This window comes from Rhinopithecus bieti, unplaced genomic scaffold (assembly GCF_001698545.2).
Source record: "Rhinopithecus bieti isolate Rb0 unplaced genomic scaffold, ASM169854v2 scaffold_22039, whole genome shotgun sequence".
Taxonomy (NCBI): Eukaryota; Metazoa; Chordata; class Mammalia; order Primates; family Cercopithecidae; genus Rhinopithecus; species Rhinopithecus bieti.
This window is the reverse complement of record NW_016810828.1, coordinates 949,597-973,271: the sequence shown is the minus strand read 5'-3', so window position 1 is coordinate 973,271 and position 23,675 is coordinate 949,597. Positions and strand designations below refer to the sequence as shown.

Below are 23,675 nucleotides of genomic sequence, written 5' to 3'. Positions count from 1 at the left end.
TTCATCAAAAGATTTGACACAGAAAAGGAAAGAATCAGGGAATCTGAAAATACGTTAATACAAATCACTCAATTTGAAATACAAAAAGGAACAAAAAGGGAAGGGGAGAGACAAAGCATTCAAGAGCAGTGAGATAATATCAAATTGTCCAACATAATGTCATAGGAATTCTAGAAGACAGAACAAGGTAGAAGAAATACTTGGAGGGAAAATGGCCAAGAATATGGTAAAAATAATGAAAGGCATCAAACCATACATCTAAGAGTCTCAGAGAACCCTCAAACAGAAAATTCCAAAAAACACCAAGACACATCCTATTCAAACTGTTAAAACTAAAAGAAAGAAAAATCTTAAAGTCAATGAGAAAAAACAAAAAGACATTAAATACACAAGTACAGAAGACTTCCGGCCAGAAAGTATGAGAGTAAGGAGACAATGGAATGACACTGTTACAGTATAGTAGTCCCCCCTTATCTGTTTAAGTAATACATCCCAAGACCCCAGTGGACACCGGAAACCACAGACAGTACTGAGTCCTATATATAATTTTTCCTACAAATATATACTTATGATAAAGTTTAATTTATAAATTAGGCACAGTAAAAGATTAACAACAATAATAAAGTATAATAAGCATAACAATATACTATAACAAAAGTTACATGTGTTTCGTCTCTCTTAAAATATTATATTGGGCCGGGCACGGTGGCTCAAGCCTGTAATCCCAGCACTTGGAAGGGCCGAGACGGGCGGATCAAAGTTCAAGAGACAATGATCGAGACCATCTGGCTAATCGGGTGAAACCCGTCTCTTACTAAAAGATTACAAAAACAGCCCGGGCGAGGTTGGCGGGCCGCTGTTAGTCCCACGCACTCGGAGAGGCTAGGCAGGAGAATGGCGTGAAAACCGCGGGAGGCGGGAGCTTTGGCATGAGCTCGAAGATGCCGGCCCACTGCACTCCAGCGGGAGAACAGACCAGACTCGTCTCAAAAAAAAAAAAAAAAAAAAAAAAATTATAATTGTACTTACCTGCTTTTGGGACTATAACTGACGCACAGGTAAGTGAAACCGTAGAAAGCAAACCACGGATTATTGTCTACAAAAAAAAAAAAAAGAATGCTGTCCGCTTAATTCTATACCTAGTTAAAATAAAAGATTATTTTAAAACTAAAGGAGAAATAAAAGGTTTTCAAACAAACAAAATCTGATAGAATTCATTACAAGAGACCTGTATCACAACAAATGTTAAGGGAAAATCTTCGGGGAAAATACACAACAGCAGACAAAACTTAGATCTACACTAAGAAATAACAGGAAATAGTTGAAATTAAAATAAATATTTAAAACCTTAAAAATAAGCTGGGCACAGTGGCTCGTGCCTATAACTCTAGCACTTTGGGAAGCCGGAAGATCACCTGAGGTCAGGAGTTCGAGACCAGCCTGGCCAACATGGCAAAACCCCATCTCTACTAAAATACAAAATTAGCTGGGTGTGGTGGCACATAACTGTAATCCCAGCTACTCAGGAGGCTGAGGCACGAGAATCATTTGAACTTGGAAGGCAGAGGCTACAGTAAGCTGAGATTGTGCCATTGCACTCCAGCCTGGCAACAAATCAAGACACTGTCTCAAACAAACAAAAAAAACCTTTAAAATATATTAAATATATGTATTTAATTACTCTAAAAACTAACTGACACTCTAAAACAAATACTAGGTCTACTGAGTTTGGTAAAGTCATGAGATAAAAGGTCACTATAAAAAAATCAATTGTGGGCCAGGCGTGGTGGCTCATGCCTGTAATTCCAGCACTTTGGGAGGGTGAGGCAGGCAGATCACCCGAGGTCAGGAGTTCAAGACCAGCCTGACCAACATGGTAAAACTCTGTCTCTACTAAAAAATACAAAAAAAGTAGCCAGGTGTGGTGGCAGGTGCCTGTAATCTCAGCTACTAGGGAGGCTGAGGCAGGAAAATCACTTGAACCTGGGAGGCAGAGGTTACAGTGAGCTGAGATCGCGCTATTGCACTCTAGCCTGGGTGACAAGAGTGTAACTCCGTCTCAAAAAAAAAAAAAAAAAAAAATCAACTGTGTCCATATACAGCAGCACTCAACAATCGGGAATTTTCAAAATATTGTATCATTTACAAAACTAACAACAATCACAAAATACTTAGATATAATTCTAACAATTAAGTCCAAGATCTACATGCTGAAATCACAAAATGCTAATGAAAGTGATCGAAGAAGAGATGAATAAATGGAGATATATATATATCAAATTCATGAATTGGACAACTTAATATTATAAAGATTTGAAACCCCACAAATTGTTCTTGTGTGAATGCAATCCCAATCAAAATTCCAGTAGAATTTGATGCAGAAATTGACAAGCTGATCCTGAAATGTATATAGAAAGGTAAATGAATTAGAATACTCATATCAATATTGAATAAGAAAAATGAAGTTAAAGTGCAATTATCTTATTTGAAGACTTAATACAAACCTATAGTAATCAAGACAATGTGGGGGCTGTGCACAGAGGCACATTCCTGTAATCCTAGTACTTCTGGAAGCTGAGACAAGAGGATCGCTGGAGACCTGCCTGGGTAACATAGTGAGACTCTGTCTCTACAAAAAATTTTAAAAAGTAGCTGGCCATGGTGGCACAGGCATGTAATACCAGTTACTCAAGAGGCTGAAGCAAGAGGATCACTGGAGCCCAAAAGTTTGAAGCTGTAGTGACCTATGAATGTACCACTGTGCTCCAGCCTGGGTAACAGAGTAATACCCTGTCTCAAAAGAACAAACAAATATATAGACGAATGAAACAGAAGAGGGAGTAGAAAAATAGACATACACATATATAGTCAATTGATATCCAACAACTGTGCAAAGGCAATTCAATGAAGGAAAGAAATATACTTTTGCAATAAATGGTGATGTTACAATTGGATATCCATATGCAAAATAAAAAATGAACCTCAACCTATACATCACATCATTCACAAAAATCAACTCAAAAATGTATCAGACATAAACCTAAAACCTAAAACTATAAAACTACTAGAAGAAACCACAGGAGAAAATCTTTACACCTGGAGTACACAAGTTAATTCTTAGAGACAACATGAAAAGAAACATAAAAGAAAAAAACATAAAAGATTCTTGAAGACAACATAAAATTTTAAAAATTGATGAAGCAGACTTCACTAAGAACTTCTGCTTGTTAAAAGACATGGCTAAGAAAATGAAAAATCCAGGCACAGATTAAGAGAAGATATTTTCAAAATACTTATCTGATAGCCAACTGGGTTCACTGTAGAATTTAACAAGCCTATTCTAAAATTCATATGAAAATTCAAGGGGCCCAGAATTGTCAAAACAAGCTTGAAAAAGTTGGAAGACTCAAATTTCCCAATTTCAAAACATCCTACAAAGCTTCTGTAATCAAGACAGTGTGACAATGGCACAAGGAGAAAAATATAAATTAATGAAATAGAATGCAGAGTCCAGAAATAAACCCATACATTTTTATGGGCAACGGATTTTCAACAAGGGTGTCAAGACCATTCAATGGGGAATGATTCAACATATGGTACTAGGACAACTGAATGAATGTGGACCACTACCTCACACCATACATAAAAATTAACTCAAAATGAATCATAAACCTAAATGTGACAGCTAAAACTCCATAGCTATTAGAAGAAAACATAGGGTAAATCATTGTGACATTGGCCATGGTTTCTTAGACAGGACATAAAAAGCATAAACAAAAAATAAAAAAAGAATTAGAGTTTATCAAAACTAAAAATACCTAGTCTTCAAAAAAACACCATGAAGAAAGTGAAAAGACAACCAACAGAATACGGGAAAATATTTGTAACACATATATCTGATAAGGGACTTGTATCCATAAGAACTTTTACAACTTAATAGTAAAAGGACAAATAATCCATTTTTTTTAAATGAGCAAACAGAATAGAAAGTCTGGAAATACACTCACATGAATATAGTCAAATGATCTCTCACAAAAAAGCAAAGGCAATATAATGAAGAAAAGATAGTCTTTTCAACAAACGGTATTGCAACAATTGAGATCCACATGCAAAAAAATTAACCTAGACGCAGACCTTACGTCCTTCCCCAAAAATTAACTCAAAGGATCATAAAACTAAACGTAAAACAAAAAACTCCTATAAAATAACATAAGAAAAAAATCTAACTGACCTTGGTGTGGCAATGTCTTTTTAGATATGATACCAAAGGCATGGTCCATGAAAGAAATAACTGTTAAGCTGGACTTCACTAAAATTAAAAACTTCTGTTCTATGAAAGATATATAGAGAATGGGAAAACAAGCCACAGACTGGGAGAAAATATTTGCAAAATACACATCTGATAAAAGACTGTAATGCAAAATATACAAAGAACTCTTAAAACTCAACAAGAAAATAAACAATTCAAAAAATGGGCAAAAGATCCAAACAGTGCCTCACCAAAAAAGATGTAAGATATATAAACAGCAAATAAGCACATGAAGAGATTCTCAACATCATATGTCATTAGGAATTGCAAATAAAATTATGATACCACTACACACCTATTAAAATGGCCATAACCCAATTCACCTACAACACTAAGTGCTGACAAAGGTAGGGAGAGGAACTCTCATTCACCACTGGTGGGAATGCAAAATGGTACAGTTATTTTGGCAGTTTCTTATAAAGCTAAATATACTCTCCCCCATATGATCCAGTGATCATTCATGTTCCTTGGTATTTAGCCAAAGGAGTTGAAAACTAATGTCCACAAAACACCTACAAACTCAAATTTTTTGTTTTTGTTTTTTGTAGAGATAGGGTTTCACCACGTTGACCCAGCTGGTCTTCAACTCCTGGACACAAGCGATCCACCCGCCTTGGCCTCCCAAAGGGCTGGGATTACAGGCATGCGCCACCATGACCAGCCCACACTCATGTTTAAAGCAACTTTATTCACAGTTGGCAAAACTTGGAAGCAACCAAGATGTCCCTGAGTAGCGGAATGGATAAATATGTAGTACATTCAGACAATGGAATAGTATTCAGCACTAAAAGGAAATGAGCTATCAAGGCATGAATAAGACATGAAAGAACCTTAAATGTATGCTACTAAGTAAAAGAAGTTAGCCTGAAAAGGCTTCATACTGTTGGAGTCAAACTACATGACATTTGGAAAAGGCAAAACTATGGAGATGGTAAAAGGATTGCCAGGTGTTGGGGAAAGAGGAAGTTTTAGGCAGAGCACAGAGGATTTTCAGGGCAATAAAACTATTCTGCATAATACTATAATGTTAGGTGCATTTATCAAAACCTATAACATGTACAACACTTAGCGTGAACCCTAATGTAAACTGTGGACCTTGAGTGATAATGATGTGTGAATGTAGGTTCATCAATTATAACAAATGTATCACTCTGGTAGGGAATGCTGCCAGTGGGGGAGGCTGTGCATTATGCGGAAGCAGGGGGATATATAAGAAATCTGTCTCTCTCACTCAATTTTACTGTGAACCTAAAACTGCTCTAAAAAAATAAAAACTATTAAAAAACAAAAATGAGCAAAGAACTTGAATAGGCATTTCTCCAAATAAGATATACGAATGGCAGTCAGGCACAGTGGCTCACCCCTGTAATCCCAGCACTTTGAGAGGCCAAAGTGGGTGGATCACCTGAGGTCAGGAGATTGAGACCATCCTGGCTAACAAGGTGAAACCCGTCTCTACTAAAAATATCAAAAATTAGCTGGGCATGGTGGCATGTACCTGTAGTCCCAAGTGTAGCTGAGAGATTGGAACCCTTATATGCTGCTGGTGGTAATGTAAAATGGTGCAGCCATTGAAGAAAACAGTTTGGCAGTTCCTTCTAAAGTTAAACATAAATTTACCACATGGCCCAGGAATTCCACTCTTAGGTATATACCCAAAGGAAGTGAACTCAAACAGATATAGCCATGTGTACCTGTACATCAATGTTCACTGCAGCATTATTTACAATAGTTAAAGGTGGAAACAGCCCACATGTCCATCAACTGATGCACAGATAAACAAAATGTGGTATATGCATACAATAGAATTTTACTCAGCCATAAATAGGAATGGCTGATACATGCTATAACACAGATTAACCTTGAAAATATCACAATTCAATGAAGCTAGTCACAAGAGGCTACACGTTATATGGTTCAATTTATAAGAAATGTCTACAATAGGCAAATCTATAAAGATAAGTAGAATAGTGGTAGCTTAGGACTAGGTTGGGGTGGGTATGGAGGGTGAGATAATAGCTAAAGGGTACAGAGTTCTTTTGGAGGTGATGAAAATGTTTTAAAATTTACTGTCGTGATGGTTGCACAAACCTGTAGCTATTACAAAATCAATGTAACATACACTTCAAATGAGTGAATTATATAGAATGAGATATCAATAGAGCTGTTAAACAAAATTGAAAATCCAAAATAGACTCAACTACACATATATGAGACAAGCAGTTATCTCAAAAAAGCAGGAAAAATGTGTACTCTTAAGAATATACTTAGGAATCTATCCCCAAGATATACAAGAAAAATTATGAAAAGACATGCAAAAATTATTCACTACAAGAGACTGGAAACTATGCAAACATTCATCAGTATGGGACAGATTCAATAAACCATGGTGTATCCACACTACAGGATACTATGACACTTTAAAAATAAAAATGAAGACTACCCTAATTCTGCTATGCAATGATCTCCACAATATACTGTTAAGTGAAAAAAGCAAAGTTGGGAGAAGTATTTATATCAAAAAAAGGGGAATTAAGTAGATATAGACAGACATAAATGTTTAAAAAAAACAATGATGGCTGGGTGCAGTGGCTCATGCATGTAATCCCAGAACTTGGGGAGGTCAAGGTGGGAGCATCACTTGAGCCCAGGAGTTTGATAACAGCCTGCACAACATGGCAAGACCCCATCTCTACAAGACATAAAAAATTAGGCATGGTGGCATGCGCCTGTAGTCCCAGTTGCTAGGGAGGCTGAAGTGAGAGGATCACCTGAGCCTGGGACATCAAGTCTGCAGTGAGTCATGATGGTGCCACTGCACTCTAACCTGGGCAACAGAGTGAGATCCTGTCTCAAAAAACAAACACAAAAACACACACAGACACAATGATGGAAAATAAAATTTTAATGGTGAGAACAGGATACAAGGAACAGAGAAAGAAACTAGAGTTCTTTGAAGACACCTTCTTTTAGCAACAACTATTTTATTTCATTGAAAATGAAATTTCATTGAAATTAACCAAATAAAATTTCATTGAAAATGAAATAAAATAAATGAATCTAAATTTACATCGAGTTAGTACCATAACCACAAAAAAGACTATTTCCAAGTGACTTGAAACACAGCAATTTGACTCTATCTAGTCAATGGGATATATCCTAGAGACAAAACAAAACGGAAAATACAGCTAACGGTCTTTATAAATCTTATTGTTGTTGACAGAAAAAATACAGATAGAAGACAGAAGTAAAAACTGTAGCCTTAAATCTGAATTAGAAATATCCGTATGAACTCATGATATATTTTTAAAATTAAAATAAAATATAGGTCATGTGTAGCGGCTTATGCCTGTAATCCCAGTACTTTGGGATGCTGAGACGGGAGGACTGCTTGAGCCTAGGAGTTCAAGACCAGCCTGGGCAACACAGGGAGACCCTATCTCTAGAAAAAAAATTTTTTAAGTTAGTTGGGCATGGTGGTATGCACCTGTAGTCCCAGCTACTTGGGAGGCTGAGGTAAGAGGATTGCTTGAGCCCAGGAGGTTGAGGCTGCAGTGAGCTGTGTTTGTGCCACTGCACTCCAGACTAGGCAACAGACAGAGACCCTGTCTCAAAACATAAAAATTAACCAAATAAAATAAGATCTAACTCTGTCCACTGAAAGAAATCTAGAAACAATGACCAAACAAGGACAATGAATACCACTAGCACCACATTGCAGTTTCCAGGCACCCCTTCCCATGAAAAAAGATCAAGAGCTTCATGGAGAGGTGGTTCATTCCTGGGCTGGAGCAGGAAATACATCTTGTGATATTAGACAGCAAAGAAGCAGTCAAAGATTGCTAGGGTCATGTCAAGATAGGACAGTTTGAATATCAAAAAGGGTAATAACTGTTTCATTGTCTTGAAACACATTAGGTATATTTAAATATATACGTTCATAATTATATGAAAACAAAAACAAAACATTTGAAGGATACTAAAAAAAAAAACAAACCATTATTTTCACAATTAGTAAGTAAATGGAAAGAATCATAGAAATATACCTACCATTCTATATAAACCATATCACTGGGTAAATAACTGTAAATGGGGAAAGTTTCTCTTTGTAAAACTATTCCAGACAATAAATGAAGAAATAACAGAATTCAAATATCACCGTTTTGCAAACTCTAATGAATTAATAGATCTAGACACTGAATGTTAATGGCCTCTAACATCACACAAAAAAACAGACCTAGAGTTTGTGTGCCTTCCATACCTCATGTGCCTCCAGGAAGGAGATGGAAGGACAGTATTTCCTATTAAACAGTCTTGCCCCCACGCCCCCCAAAAAAGGACTCCATTTAAGTTTTAGATCCAACTAAATTACCAATTTACAGGAAAAACTGAGGGAACAGTCAAACATCATTACACGAATGAAACTGGCAAGATCCAGACTGTGGGAAAAATCTACACAAATAAAACTCAAGAATTTTTTTAAATAGAGAGAGAGACTAAGGGGGAAACATTAAAAGAGACTTAATAAATATGTTGACTCTTGCAGGCAGAATAATAACCTCACAAAGGCGTTCACATCCTGACTCCCAGAACCTCTGAATATGGTATCACACTTGGCAAAAGGGACTCTGCAGATACAATTAAGGATCTTGAGAGGGAAAAATTACCCTGGATTATCCTAGGCCTAAAGGTATCACAAGGGTCTCCCTCCCCATCTGTTTTGTGGTGAGAACGTGACATCTACGCTCTTAGTAAATTTCAAGTACAATACACATTAACCATAGTCACCATACTGTGCATTAGGTTTCCAGAACTTACACATAAAAGAAAACATGTACCCTTTGACCAATATCTCCCCTTTTTCCACATCCCTCAATCCCTGGTAATCACCATACTATTCTGTTACTATCTATAAATTTGACTTTTTTTTTTTTAAGATTTGACATAAAAGTAAGATCATGCTGTATTTGTCTTTCTGTGTCTGGCTTATTTCACTTAGTATGTCTTCCAGGTTCATCCATGTTGTCACAAATGGCAGGATTTCCTTCTTTTTTAAGGCTGAATAATACTCCTTTGTGTGTGTGTTATGTGTTGTGTGTGTGTGTGTGTGTGTATACATATAAACACATACATATACACACCCCACATTTTCTTTATCCATTCATCTGTTTATGGACACAGTGGTTTCCATATCCTGGCTATTGTGAATAATGGTGCAAAACAAGGGAATGCAAGTATCTCTTTCAGACAGTGATTTATTTTCTTTGGATATATACTCAGAAGTGGAGCACATGGTAGCTCTATTTTTAATTTTCTGAGGAACCTCCTTACCATTTTCCATGATAGCTGTACCAATTTACATCCCCATCAACAGTGTACAATTTTCTTCTCCACATCCTCTCCAATATTTGTTATCTTTTGATTTTTTTGATAACAGACATCCTAATTGGTATGAGGTGATATTTCATCGTAGTTCTGAATTACATTACCCTAACAATGACTGATGTTGGTATCTTCTCAAATATTGAGTTAGACGAGCATCTCATACATTTTGGATACTAAACCCTTATCAAATATGATTTACAAGTATTTTCTCCCATTCAGTAGACTGCCATTTTGTTTTGATTGCTTCCTTTGCTGTCCAGAAAACTTTGTAGTCTGATGTAGTTCCCCTGTTTATTTTTGCTTTTGTTGGCTGTATTTTCATGTCAAATTCAAAAAATCACTGCCAAGACCAAAGTCAAGGATATTTCCTCCTATGTTTTCTTCTAGGAGTTTTACAGTTTTAGGTCTTGCATTTAAGTCTTTAATCAATTTTGAGGTAATTATTGTGTATGGTGTAAAATAAGGGTCCAATTTCATCCTTTTGCATGTGGATATCCAGTATCTCCAATACTGTGTATTGAAGACACTATCCTTTCCCCATTGTGTATTCTCGGTGTCTTTGTCAAAAATTAGTTGACTATATATGTGTGGATTTATTTGAAGGGTCCTTATAAGGGGGAATCCTTATAAAGACAAGGGTACTTGTAAAAAGGAGGCCAAGAGCCACAGTCAGAGGAGATTTGATGACAGAAGAGGTCAGACGAAGAGATTTGAAGATGTTATACTGCTGGCTTTGAAGATGGAGAAAGATACCAAGAATCAAGCAAAGCAGGCATCCCCTAGAAGCTGGAAAATTCTCTGCTAAAGTCTCCAGAAGGAATATAATCCTGCTGACACCTTGATTTTATCCCAAAGAAACCCATTTTAGATTTTTGACCTATAGAACTGTAAAACAATAAATGTATAAGTGTATAAGCTAGTGTGTCATAATTTGTTAGCAGCAATAGGAAGATAATATATTAATGAATCACAAGATGTGGCTCTTATTTGGTTCCCAACTTTTCTTAAAATAACTTACTAAAAGATTTAGAAATGCGAACCCTGGACATGTGACATAAAGGAATTATTGTTTTATAATTGTGATGATGTTGAGGTGACATTAATAAATTTTGAAAAAGAACATGTATCTTTGAGACAGTAACTAGGAAGTCCTGGGGATGAAACGGTATGATATCTGTGATTTGTGACACAGTGATGGGGTAGGATTGGCCACGGGCCGATAAGCATTGTGGCTGAATTTATTTTACTGTCTACCTTTACATACGTTCAAAATTCTCCATAATAAAGTTTTTGTAATTAAAGAGATCATGATTCCTAATGGTGAGATGTTAGAAAACACCCTTGGTACCCAGAACACAAGGTGTTTTATTCATCCTAATCCTAAGGGTCTTAGCCAATACACCAAAAGCAGGCAAAACTGTTGTTAGTCTGTGATATACCTATAGAAAACCTTTTAAAATCTATAAATTGGAAAAAACATGTTTTAATTATTATAATAATAAGCAGGCTAGCCATAAAATCAATATACCAAATGCCATTTTATTTCTATAAGCCAAAAAACATAATTTTTAAAGCTATAGTGGCTCATACCTATAGTTCCAGCTACTCAGAAGACTGAGGCCAGAAGGTCACTTGAGCCCAGGAACTGGAGGATACAGTGAGCTATGATCATGCCACTACACTCCAGCCTGGGCAACAAAGCAATATCCTGTCTCCAAAATAAATAAATTGTAAAAATACAAAAGAACAAATAGCATTTATAATACTCACACTTTAAATTACCTAGGAGTTGGCCAGGCGCGGTGGCTCACGCCTGTAATCCCAGTACTTGGGGAGGCCAAGGTGGGCGGATCACCACAGGTCAGGAATTTGAGACCAACCTGGCCAACATGGTGAAACCCCGTCTCCACTAAAAATACAAAAATTAGCAGGGCGTGGTGGCGGGCACCTGTGGTTCCAGCTACTCTGGAGGCTGAGGCAGAATCGCTTTAACCCAGGAGACGGACGTTGCAGTAAGCTTTAGCTGAGATCATGCCACTGCACTCCAGCCTGGAGACAGAGTGAGACTCCATCTCAAAAAAAGAAATTCTGATTCCTTCCATTTTTTCGGTGAAGTCGGAAGCAATGCATGCCTCAGCTGACAATGATCGTAGAAGAGGTACCAGTAGGACTAAGCGGAGAGGAAAAGATGTAGAATAGCTGTTTAAGTGAAAGCGTGAATGAACTAAGAAAATATAGTATGACTGTCAGGCAGCATTAAGGGCCCACATGATGGTCAGAAATTTAAAATGAAGCCAGTTAAAGAAGTTTTGTGTTTTTCCCCAAACACCTTCAGTTGCACTAGTGCAGGTACAGGGTAGGCAAAGTGGGATTAACCAGTATTGCACTTTTTTCTGAGACAAAGTCTCGTTCTGTCACCCGGGTTGGACTGTAGTGTCACAATCTCAGCTCACTGCAAACTCTGCCTAGCAGGTTCAAGGGATCTTCCCACCTCAGCCTCCCAAATAGCTAGGATTACAGGCATGCACCACCACACCTGGCTAATTTTTCTTTTCTTTTTTTTTTTAGTAGAGATGGGGTTTCACCATGTTGCCCAGGCTGGTATCAAACTCCTGACCTCAGGTGATCGCCCCACCTCAGCCTCCCAAAGTGCTGGGATTACAGGTGTGAGCCACCATGCTCAGCTCAGTATAACAGTTTATCAAATGAGGACCATAAAACAAGAATGAAGAGAGAAAACAGAATTAAGAATGAACGTAAGGACTAGTATCAGAATCTACAAGGAACTCAAATCAGCAAGGAAAAAAAAACAAAACAATCCCATCAAAAAGTGGGCAAAGGGCATGAATAGACAATTTCCAAAAGAAGATATACAACTGGACAACAAACATATGAAAAAATGTTCAACATCACTAATCATCAGGGAAATGCAAATTAAAATCACAATGAGATACCACCTTACCCCTGCAAGAATGGCCATAATTAAAGAGTCAAAAAAACAATGGGTGTTGGTGTGATATGATGTGATGAAAAAGGTACACTTTTACACTGCTGGTGTCCACTATGGAAAACAGTATGGAGATTCCTTAGAGAACTAAAAGTAGAACTACCATTCCATCTAGCAATTGCACTACTGGGTATCTACCCAAAGGAAAAGAAATCATTATATAAAAAAGACACAGGAACATGCATGTTTATAGCAGCACAATTTACAATTGCAAAGACATGGAACCAACCTAAGTGCCCATTAACCAATGAGTGGATAAAGAAAATGTGGTGCACATACACCATGGGATACTACTCAGCCATAAAAAGGAACAAAATAATGTCGTTTACAGCAACTTGGATGAGCTGGAGGCCATTATTCTAAGTGAAACTCAGAAAATCAAATATCGTATGTTCTCACTTACAAGTTAGGAGCTAAGCTGTAAGGAATCAAAGGCATAAGAATGGTAAAATAAACTTTGGGGACTCGGAGGAGGTTGAGGGATAAAAGACTATGTATCGGTAGTGTACATTGCTTGGATGACAGGTGCACTAAAATCTCAGAAATCACCAACAAAGGACTTATCCACATAACCAAAAGCCACCTGTACCCCCAAAACCACTGAAATTATAATTAAAAAAATTTTTAAAAAAGAATGAATGTAAGGGTATGATTAATGGGTGAGCTTAATGAAACAGATGTTACGTGGGGTGGTAAAACTCTTCAAGTTCAAAGAAATGAGGTTCAGAATTTAGAGTTCCAGCATATCATAATCACCAACAGTAATGTCACTGGTGAAGGGGTGAATCAAGGCCGGGCGCAGTGGTTCATGCCTGTAATCCCAACACTTTGGGAGGCCAAGGCGGGTGGATCATCTGAGGTCAGGAGTTTGAGAGCAGCCTGGCCAACATGGCGAAACCCTGTCTCCACTAAAAATACAAAATAAGCCGGGTGTGGTGGCGTGTGCCTGTAATCCCAGCTACTCAGGAGGCTGAGGCAGAAGAACCACTTGAACCCACGAGGTGGAGGATGCAGTGTGCTGAGATGGCACTACTGCACTCCAGGCTGGGCGACAACAGCAAAACTCCATCTCAAAAAAAAAAAAAAAAAAAAAAAGGGAAAACACACGCAACTATATACCTGAAGTGGTCTGAATTAGTGGCGGCAGCATTTACAACCATGTAACTATCATTAGGTCTTCATAGATAGTCGGGTTGACATATTTACATGTCGAAATATATTTTACCTCATAAATTATGTGTGATTTTCCTTTATAGTACAGCTAGTACATTCTAGAGGTTTTTAAAATTTATGTGTATCAGATATTATCTATAAATTTTATTTCAGAATTGAAACGGGAGAAGGGGTAATTAAAAGAGGGCACTGACTCTGACAGGATTGAGAATCACCGCCATAGAAAAATTTTTTATGCATATGTAACAAGGTGACAAAAAGGACAACGTTAAAAATAAAGAATTAAAAACAACCTGGATGTTCACCTATACAGCAGGTAAATGGAATAGGCAACATAAAAACAACCTGGATGTTCACCTATACAGCAGGTAAATGGAATAGGCAACATCAATATGTATTAATGGGTAGATAAACCTCACCTCTTTTGGCAAACTAAAAAATGGCATATTTCTTAATAGTTTATAGGATATATAATTGAGGTGACACCAATGGTGGGAAGTATCCTCCTCAGAATGCGAAAGGGGCTATGATTTTAAATTCTGAGAATACATGAAATGCTACCACACAGCCCCACACTACATAGCACTACATAGTTATAAATGCTTTCACTGTTTTCTCTTTTTTTTCCCCCGAGACAGGGTCTGGCTCTGTTGCCCAGGCTGGAGTACAGTGGCCCAATCATGGCTTACTGCAGTCTCAATATCCTGGGCTAATTCTTTTGTAGAGATGAGGTCTCACTATCTTGCTCAGGCTGCGTTTTCTCCATTTTTTAACGTCAACTTACCCTATGGTTGCAGATGAAATGTAAATGTTACTAATCCTCATAATATACAAAAGTAAAAGTAGAGCTGGCAAATAATAGGATATTGCAGAGGTTTATAAAAGTAGAGAAAAGGAATATGGATATTCTAATCTCCCTAGGCTCAAGCAACTCCTCCACTAATTTACCAAGTCTATGGTCTAAAGCAATATACTTGTCTCCTTTTCTACAAAAAAAGGAAAACAATAGTACACCAATTTCCTAAGGCCATCTTAAAATATTAAATGAGACAATGCAAATAAAGCATGTGAGACAGTGCCTGGTACTCACTAAGGACTCTGTAAATGGTGGTTATCATACTTAACTGTATTTTATGAAGCAATTTTTATTGCCATAATACCATTTAAAAATTTGAGAACTCCTGAAATTGCAGGAGCATTCTGAGTAAAAGTCAAATGTCAGACTACCTATATCACATATATGCCTATTTCTATATTCTGAATTTTCAATTATGACTTCTCCATTGAACTTGGGACCCCAACTGTCTATCATCTCAACTTGTATGTTAAACAATCTTCTCACACCTAACACAGTAAAAACTAAACTTTCTATATCCTTCACCCAATTTGTTCTTCTCTCAGTCTTCCCTATTTCAATAAACAGCACAATCTAATCTACTGCTGAAGCAAGGCAATTATCCATAATTCCTTTCTTTCAACCCTCAAACCCAATCCAACAGGAGCTCCTAGTGGATCTACCACCAAATCATAGCCCAAATTTTCCACTTTTCAGCATTGCCATTGCTATCAAACCAGGCCTAGCCACCATTATCTCGCTGCTGCTTCTGTTACTCCTTTATAGTCGACTCTCCACAAAGCAGCCACCCTTTACACACATAAAACCCCCCACTGTATTTATTTTTTTTAGACGGGAACTTGCTCTGTTGCCCAGGCTGGTCTCAAACTCCTGGCCTCAAGTAAGCCTTCTGTCTCAGCCTCCCAAGTAGCTGGGACTACAGACACAAGCCACCACTCCCAGTTACCTCCACCATATTTAGAATAAAATTCTATGACTTCATACCTGCCCAGCTACTTCCACCATATTAAGAATAAAATCCTATGACTTTATACCTGCTTCCTCAACTTTGTCTTTCTTAACACCTCACTCATTTAAACTCTAGCCAGGCTGGCTTTCTTTATGTTCCTCAACAAAACTAGGGTCTCTGAATTTGCTGTTTTCTCTGCTTCAATTATTCTTCACTCTTATGTTTCTTCAGTGTCTGCACTCACATGACACCTCTTTTGACCACCCAAAGTAGAGTCTTATAAGCATTTCAAACCATGTTTATTTACAAGCACATGCTACCTGAAATGATCTAATTTCTATACCTGTCTACCTCTTTCTAACGCAATGGCAGGAATCTCATTTTCCCATCTTCTGTTAAGTCACCTTCTCAATGAGGTCTTCAACGACCAACTATTTAAAATTCCAACATATGTATCTTGCCTAGTATTCCCTATTCCCTTCACTGTTTTTCTTTCCAAACCACTTAACACCATCTAACACACTTTACATTTTATTTATCTTTCCTGTGTATTCCTCTCCTCCACTGTATCTGCAATGCCTAGAAGAGTAAGTTCCTGATAATAACAGGTCATCGATAAATATCCTAATGAAGCTGAATGAATGGGCCTTGTCTTGTTTAAAGCTGGATGGATCCTTAGCATCTTGAATACCCAGCATACAGGAGGCACTCAAATTTACTAACACAATGACTGTTAAGACACTCAGATTCTGAAGCACTACCAATCCAAAGAAAAATTGTATTTTGTTCAGTATAAACTGAAATTGAGATATGATTCTATTTGTATGTTCAAAAACTCCTATGACACACTTTTAAAATAGTTAAATATGTTTTATTGTATCTTAAGTAAAAAAAAAAAAAGATTACCCAGTTGGGTAACTTAGTTTATAAAACCTAAAGCAACAGATTAATTAGAATGCCCTTTCCCTAACAATGTCAGAAAAGTTTTTATGCTACAGAATTCAACAGAAAGGGGAGAACTAATGATTTAGGAAAGAGAGCAGAATTGATGGATCAATGTCCTTGGGTAAGCAAGAAGGCATGGAATCTAATACTTTTGTGGAGGGAATGGCATAAATGAGGAAAACAGGCAATTTATCTATTCTAATAAGGAAGAAGGTAGATTATATGGTCACAGCTACAAGGAAGTGTATAGATAGGTGGTGGGAGACTATGGCAGTTCTCTTCTGATTGCTGAAATTGTCTTTGGCTACCTTATCTAGTGAGGAGCATGGGGAAAATGTGTAGTGAAAACAGTTGAGAACCTGGATGAGACCCCTGATGGATTCTAATTCTTAAAGAACAGTTAAAAACACAGCACCGAGTAGAAGTAGGGCTTAGAGGCATAAGAGAAAATTAGCATACTGTAGTATCACAGAATATCAGCATGATTGCTCAACTGTCATTCACTGAGTGCACATATGATGAGTGAAATGGCCCAAAGCCAATTCACAACAGCACGTGTAAAAGATGGCAAATCGATCTTCACTTGGGAAGGGGTGCAAACATTACCAAAACGCTGTCTTTCTACAACAGTCTATGCTGTAGCATAAAATCAACTATCTTGAGTGTGAATATGTATATGCCTTTCTTGCAGAGTAAATTTAGCTTGTTTCTTCCAAAGAAGAAATAATCTCCCAAATGGTAATGATATATTATTAAATTACCATTTCCCCAAACTTTTTAAAAATAATAAAGAGATGGTATGTAAGGAAGCATCGACATGGTTCTCAAACTTTACTATCCCTGTAAAAAGTCTAACCTTTCCAAAACTCATCTGGGCTTTACCATTAAATCTGCATCATAATTCTAGAGTCTGCCTTTCTTCTTTTTGAATAAAAGATTTCAAACTACAGCCTATTCGCTGGATTATGAGAACATGTTACTAAGAAGAATCACTTCATCCATGGGAAGTTGCAGCCAGCATTTTAAAGCAACACTGCCACCAGAAGACAAGAAAGAAAAGTAACTACTAACGACTACGGGACAAGTTAAATACAAAATATTTACCTGGCCTCCCAACGTGGCTACATTACAACCTGCCTACTATGGACTCTTTAGAGAGGCTCATTCCTTCTTGTACCTCCTCTTCGTAACTTTTGTTTTCCCAGCATTAGCCTATCTACTAAGACACATTAACCTAAAATCGTATCCTAATGTCCTAAGTGTTGGTCTGGGTAGTGTTTACCCAGGTGAACACAAATGTCGAAGTCTTTCACTTTTTTATTTTTTAAAATAAGTGATCAATACTGTGTCCTAGTAACTCCGCAACGTGTCACGGAATCGCTGAATTTGTCATTGTTCACAAGTGCAGAAAAACGTGGTCAGAAGTCAGTACTCGCTGCCCAGTGGGGACGCGCGACCCCTCTGTTTCCCCTATTTTTTTTTCTTTTCTTTTTTTTTGAGACAGAGTCTCACTCTGTCACCCAGGCTGGAATGCAGTGGCTCGATCTCGGCTCACTGCAACCCCCGCCTGCCAGGTTCAAGCGATTCTCCTGCCTCACCCTCCTGAGTAGCTGGGATTACAGGCGCCCGCCACCACGCCCGGCTAATTTTTGTATTTTCAGTAGAGACGGGTTGCACCATGTTGGTCAGGCTGGTCTCGAACCCCCTACCTCGTGATCCGCCCGCCTCGGCCTCCCAAAAGTGTGTTTCCCCTCTTAAGCGGCGGTTCGGACTGGAGCTCTCCAGGTCCGGCGCTCGCGTTGGGGATTAAAGGGCCGCCGCGGAGGGCGTGACCAGCCCAGCCTCGCCGCGGTCGCTTACCCGGTAGTTGCTCGAACCCACCCAGTCTGTGAGCGCGTCGACAGTCTTGCCCAGGCGGCCCAGGTCCTCTTCCAGGTCCGGGATGGCGCCAGGGGCGCCAAGGTAGAGCAGGAGCTCCTGGCCGACCTGCAGCCGGCCGCCGACGTCCTTCTGCTGCACCTGGGCGCAGAAGTACTCCATGCTGCGGGGCTCCATGGCTGCGGCCGCCTGCCCGCCTGCCCGCCTGCCAGTCTGTGAGCGGCCAACTTTCCCCGAGCGCCGCCCAGCCTCTAGTGCGGGTCCCCGCGGGAGCGGGCGGGACTCACTTAGCCAGCCCGGGGCGCGGCTTGCGGGGGCGCAGCGGGCGGCGGGAGGGACGCCAAGCGCCCAGCCGCCCCCAAACTAGTCAAACTCGGCGCCCCCCCGAGCCCCAGCCAGCTTCAGAAGCCGCGGCCGCGGGCGACGTCAGCACGCGCGTGACGTCAGCACGACGCCGGCGAGGGCCCTCCCGTCCGGCTAGCGCTTCGCTGAGGAGGTGGTGGAGGTAGCTGCGGAAACCGCTGGGAGCGATAGGACCTCTAGGGAGACTTGGGGTTCTACTTGGTTGGAGCCCACCGGGAGGCGGGCCGTTCTTCGCTAGCCGCTGCTGGGGCAGCGTGCCCTCGCCCTGTGAAATGTAGAACGTTTCCAAGTTTTCCTCCACTTCTGTTCAACGCTTAGGAAAGTTTCTGGTACTTAGCATCCCCCTTTCCCGCCCCCACTGCCGGTTTAAAGAAAACAAAAACCGAAAAAACAGAATACACTCATGACTTCTGCTTCCAGCTACCACCGCAGTCACTGTGTAATACTTACCAAAAAATAAAAACTAAATTCGGTTTGCATAAAGTAAAACGCACAGATCTTCAGCGTACACTTCATGAGTTTCGGCAAATGTATTCATCAGTGTAACCACCACCCCAGTGAGGATACAACACGTTTCCAACACCCCAGGAAGTCCCAAGACACTTCCCAATTACCGCCTCTCCCCTAGGCAATTCTAATTTGATTTCTATCACGGTAACATAGATTTCCCTGTTCCTCAACTTCATACAGTCTACTTTTTTGGAGTCTGGTTTCTTTTAGCATAATGTTTGAGGTCCATCCAGCGCTGCCGGTGTCTCAGAAGTCCATTCCTTTTTATTGCTCTCCATTCTGTGAAATCACTACCATTTGTTGATCCATTCACTTGTTGGTAGATGTTTCGGCTGTTTCCTATTTTTTATAATTATGAATAAAGCTGCTGCAACGGTTAGTGCATAACTTTTTGTGTGGATATATTTTTTCTCATGGGTAAATACCAAGGACTGGCATTACTAGGTCCTGTAAGTTGTATGTTTAACTTTAGAAGAACCTGCCAAATTGTTTACCAAAGTGACTGGATCATATTAAATCCCCACCAGCAATGCTTGAGAGTTCCAGTTGCTCCACAATATTTGATTTGGTCAGTTATTCGTTTCAGCCCTTCTAGTAGGGGTAAAGTTGTCTAATACATTCCAAATGCACACTGTATTTATCTTGACAGTTATTCCCAATCACAATGAAATGATTATTTATGTAATATCTTTCTCTTCTAATACACAGAAAGCTCCAGGAACCTTTGTGTTTTCCTAGGATGGTGCCTGGCAAATAATGGGTGGCCAATTTAAGTTAAATGAGTGAATGAATTCAACAAAAATTGATATTTGAAATATTCACAATAACTAATAAGAACAAACTCAAAATTCAAAGAAATTGACTGTTTTCTGTGTTCTTTTTTCAATATTTCTGTACTTCACATTGTATTGCAGTTGTAAAGTTTCTTCCATCTTTAATTGGTTGTAATTTCCCTCAGACTGTGCCTCAATCAAGTAAACTATGTGTGTTGGTTAATTTTATGTGTCAACTTAACTGGGGCAAGAGATGCCAAAATAGCTGGCAAAACATTATTTCTGAGTGTGTCTGTGAGAGAGTTTATGGAAGAGATTATCATTTGAATTGGTGAGCTGAGTAAAGCACATGGCCCTTTCCAATGTCAGTGGCCATCATCCAATTCGTTGAGGCCTGAATAGAGCAAAAGGGTGGAGAAAGGCCAAATTCACTCTCTCTGCTCGATCTGAAACATCCATCTTCTCCTGCTCTCAAAGATAGGTGCTCCTGGTTCTTGAACTTTTGGATTCAGACAAACTTATATCCTCAGTCCTCCAATTCTCAGTCCTCCAGACTAGGACTGTATTACACCACCAGCTTTCCTGGCTCTCCAGCTTGCAAACAGCAGACATGAGACTTCTTGCCCCACTTAACCATGTCAGCCAATTCCTGTAATAATTATCCTCTCATTAGGCCAAGTTCAGTGGTTCACACTTGTAATCCCAGCACTTTGGGAGACTGAGGTGGAAGGATCACTTAAGCCCAGGAGTTCAAGACCAGCCTGGGCAACAGATTGAGACCTTGTCTCTACAAAAAATCAATAAATTAGCCAAGTGTGGTGGCACACACCTGTGGTCCCAGCTACATGGGAGGCTGAGGCAGAAGGATCACTTGAGCCCAGGAGGTCAAGCTGCAGTGAGCTGTGTTTGTGCCACTGCACTCCAGCCTGGGTGACAGAGCAACACCCTGTCTCAAAAAAAATTTTTTTTTACAGTATTCTCCACATACCTGTTTCTCTGGAGAACCCTCACTAATACATTATGGTAACCATTCCTTGGGTTTGAATGTCCAAAAGTTCTGTTTTTAAGGGTTGCAGAAAGATATAAAAGAGGATCCTATCCAGAAAACTTTGCCCTGTAATTGCTAGTGAGCAGGTGCAGTACGTGGTACAGGAAAAAAAAAAAAAAAAAAAAATTCAGGAGCTCTGGATTCTAGGTTCAGCTCTACCTGTTCCTATGACCAAAAGTACCTGCTGCTCTTCCCCCTTGGTTGTCTCTATTCCCCTTTCTGAACTTATGTAAATTGAAAATCACACTAGATTGTTTTTAAGTTATAAGTTAACTAAATCATTTTGAGGAGTAACTCTGGAAGAACCTATAATATTATTATAAATTATCATTTATTGTGTTTTATTTTTAGTAGAGATGAAGTTTCACTGTGTTGCCCAGATTATTCTCGAACTCCTGGCCTCAAGCAATCCTCACACTTTGGCCTCCTAAAGTGGTGGGATTACAAGCATAAGCCACTGTACCTGGCGTATAAAGTTAATAGTAAACATTGGTTACTATTACTTATATATTCTTTCTGTGTTTCATTTTAATTCATTAACAAATATCCTTTGAGCACCTATATTGTGCTAGATACTGTGCCAAAGTTCCAAAGACACAAAATTCATTTAAACCTGGTCTCTGCCCACAAGCTCTAATAGGCACAAGAAAATCAACATTTCTGAGATGCTATGATAGAGTAAACAGAGGGTTTTTGGAAACTAGATGAGAGGCTCCTTATCTAGATAGTACTGAGTATGGGAGTAGAAAAGTTACAAATTAAAGAAGGTTTCTTGGAAGAGGTTATATTTAAATTGAACTTTGAGGATAACTAGGAATTAACTAATTAAAGAATTGGTTTCCTGGGGAGTTGCATGTTTGTCTACAAGATGTAGTCTCAACTATTTTGATTAACTATTTGTTATAATCAGTATATACCCACTACAAAATCTACATCTTTATTTATATCACTGTTGTCTGTCCTAGGTTCAACATTGTTAGAGCAGAAAGTTCACAAAATTGCTAGCATCTCAGTCATTTTTTCACAGCATCCCTAGGCCAAAAGAAACACCTAAGAAGTCCACTAAATAGGTGAGATCCAAACAACTTAGTATATATATCCTAGCAAGTTACTAGGCATATGAAAAAATGATATATACAAATCAAAAATTTTATTTTAAGTATCATTCTTGAACAACCACACTTATAAATGAGATGTCTGTTGGTTACTATCCAATTTCTCTAACCTTGGAATGAGACTGAATATCATCATTCTCATTCTGTTGCACATCGATACTCAGGCAGTAGAGCACATCAACACTCAGCTTGGCTAATTTTTTTATTTTTTGTAGAGACAGAGTCTCATTTTGTTGCCCAGGCTGGTCTTGAACTCCTGGGCTCAAGGATTCAATTTTTTTTTTTTTTAATCAACTCAACCACAAAAAACACAGACTGGCAAAGATATGACATCGATGAAAAAAATGTACTACAATGCAAAGACATGACATCAATGAAAAACAATGTACCACAATCTGATGTTGAAATCATGCACTACTTGGAGCCATTACATGTCTTACAGATGCCAGTGATCACCATTGCCCTTTAAAATTGTAAATATCCTGGAGTGCTCTTGGTGAGTGTGCTTTGGCACCCCAGGGTGCTGGCCACACAATTTGGGAACTTTGGCACAGACAGATCCCTGATGATACCCAAGTTTTCAGAGAGACAAAGAGAACAAGAAACAAGTAGTAATCATGCAGGAAGAGATATGGGTTCCAATAAGGACTGGGCTTCACAAAGATTCATGCTTAATCACGTGTTAGGGCTTTTAATCCTCTAAGCAACCCCGTATGGAAGGTATTATATCCCCAACTTAGCAAGGAGAAAGCTGAGGCTCAGAGATTAAGTTCCCAGCCTCACTCATGATTTCAGATCCATGATTCAAACCCAGGATGTCTGGCTTCTGTGGTCTTTCAAATACACATAAAGAAAAGAAAATTGGAAGAAGAAAGTTTTGAATTAAATACCACAATAATAACACTCCTTGCAAAACACATTGCATTTCTTTGAATATTTATTTGTATTTTCATTTAGGACATGTTTTTCTCTGAATTTCTGTTAAAAAGATAAAAGAAAGGAGATGGAGAAAATGGGGAGGAATCTTAGAAAAGAAAATGATGTAGGAAATATCTGCGTTCTTTTATGATCAGTCACTAAAATTTATCTGGGAGCAGAAGTCTATTTTTAACTGGCAACAAGACTGAAATAGATCATTTAAATACAGCAAACTGACTTCCTGACTTATTTGTTCATTATTTGTGATAATAGTGGAAACTTTGAGTAGACTTTGTTCTGCCACTGGAATTTATTTTCCATACGAAGGCTAGGAGACAAATAAATCACCACACAGCTGGTTTGAAATCATGCTTCAGCAAATATCCTTCAAGAAGGGCATTGTGTTAGGTACTGGAGTGGGGGTGGGGGAATAGATGGGAGTGTCT

General features: G+C 38.8%; 1 protein-coding gene across 1 annotated transcript in view; it reads right to left on the bottom strand.

The window, feature by feature from the left end:
- The window catches only part of CLASP2 (cytoplasmic linker associated protein 2), a 222,189-nt gene extending 203,146 nt beyond the window's left edge, over nt 1-19,043 (bottom strand). Inside the window, 1 exon segment of the mRNA XM_017892934.1 lies at nt 18,485-19,043. Within this exon segment, the coding sequence (XP_017748423.1) occupies nt 18,485-18,679 (195 nt within the window). The 5' untranslated portion in view covers nt 18,680-19,043.
- Between the last annotated feature and the right edge of the window lie 4,632 nt (nt 19,044-23,675).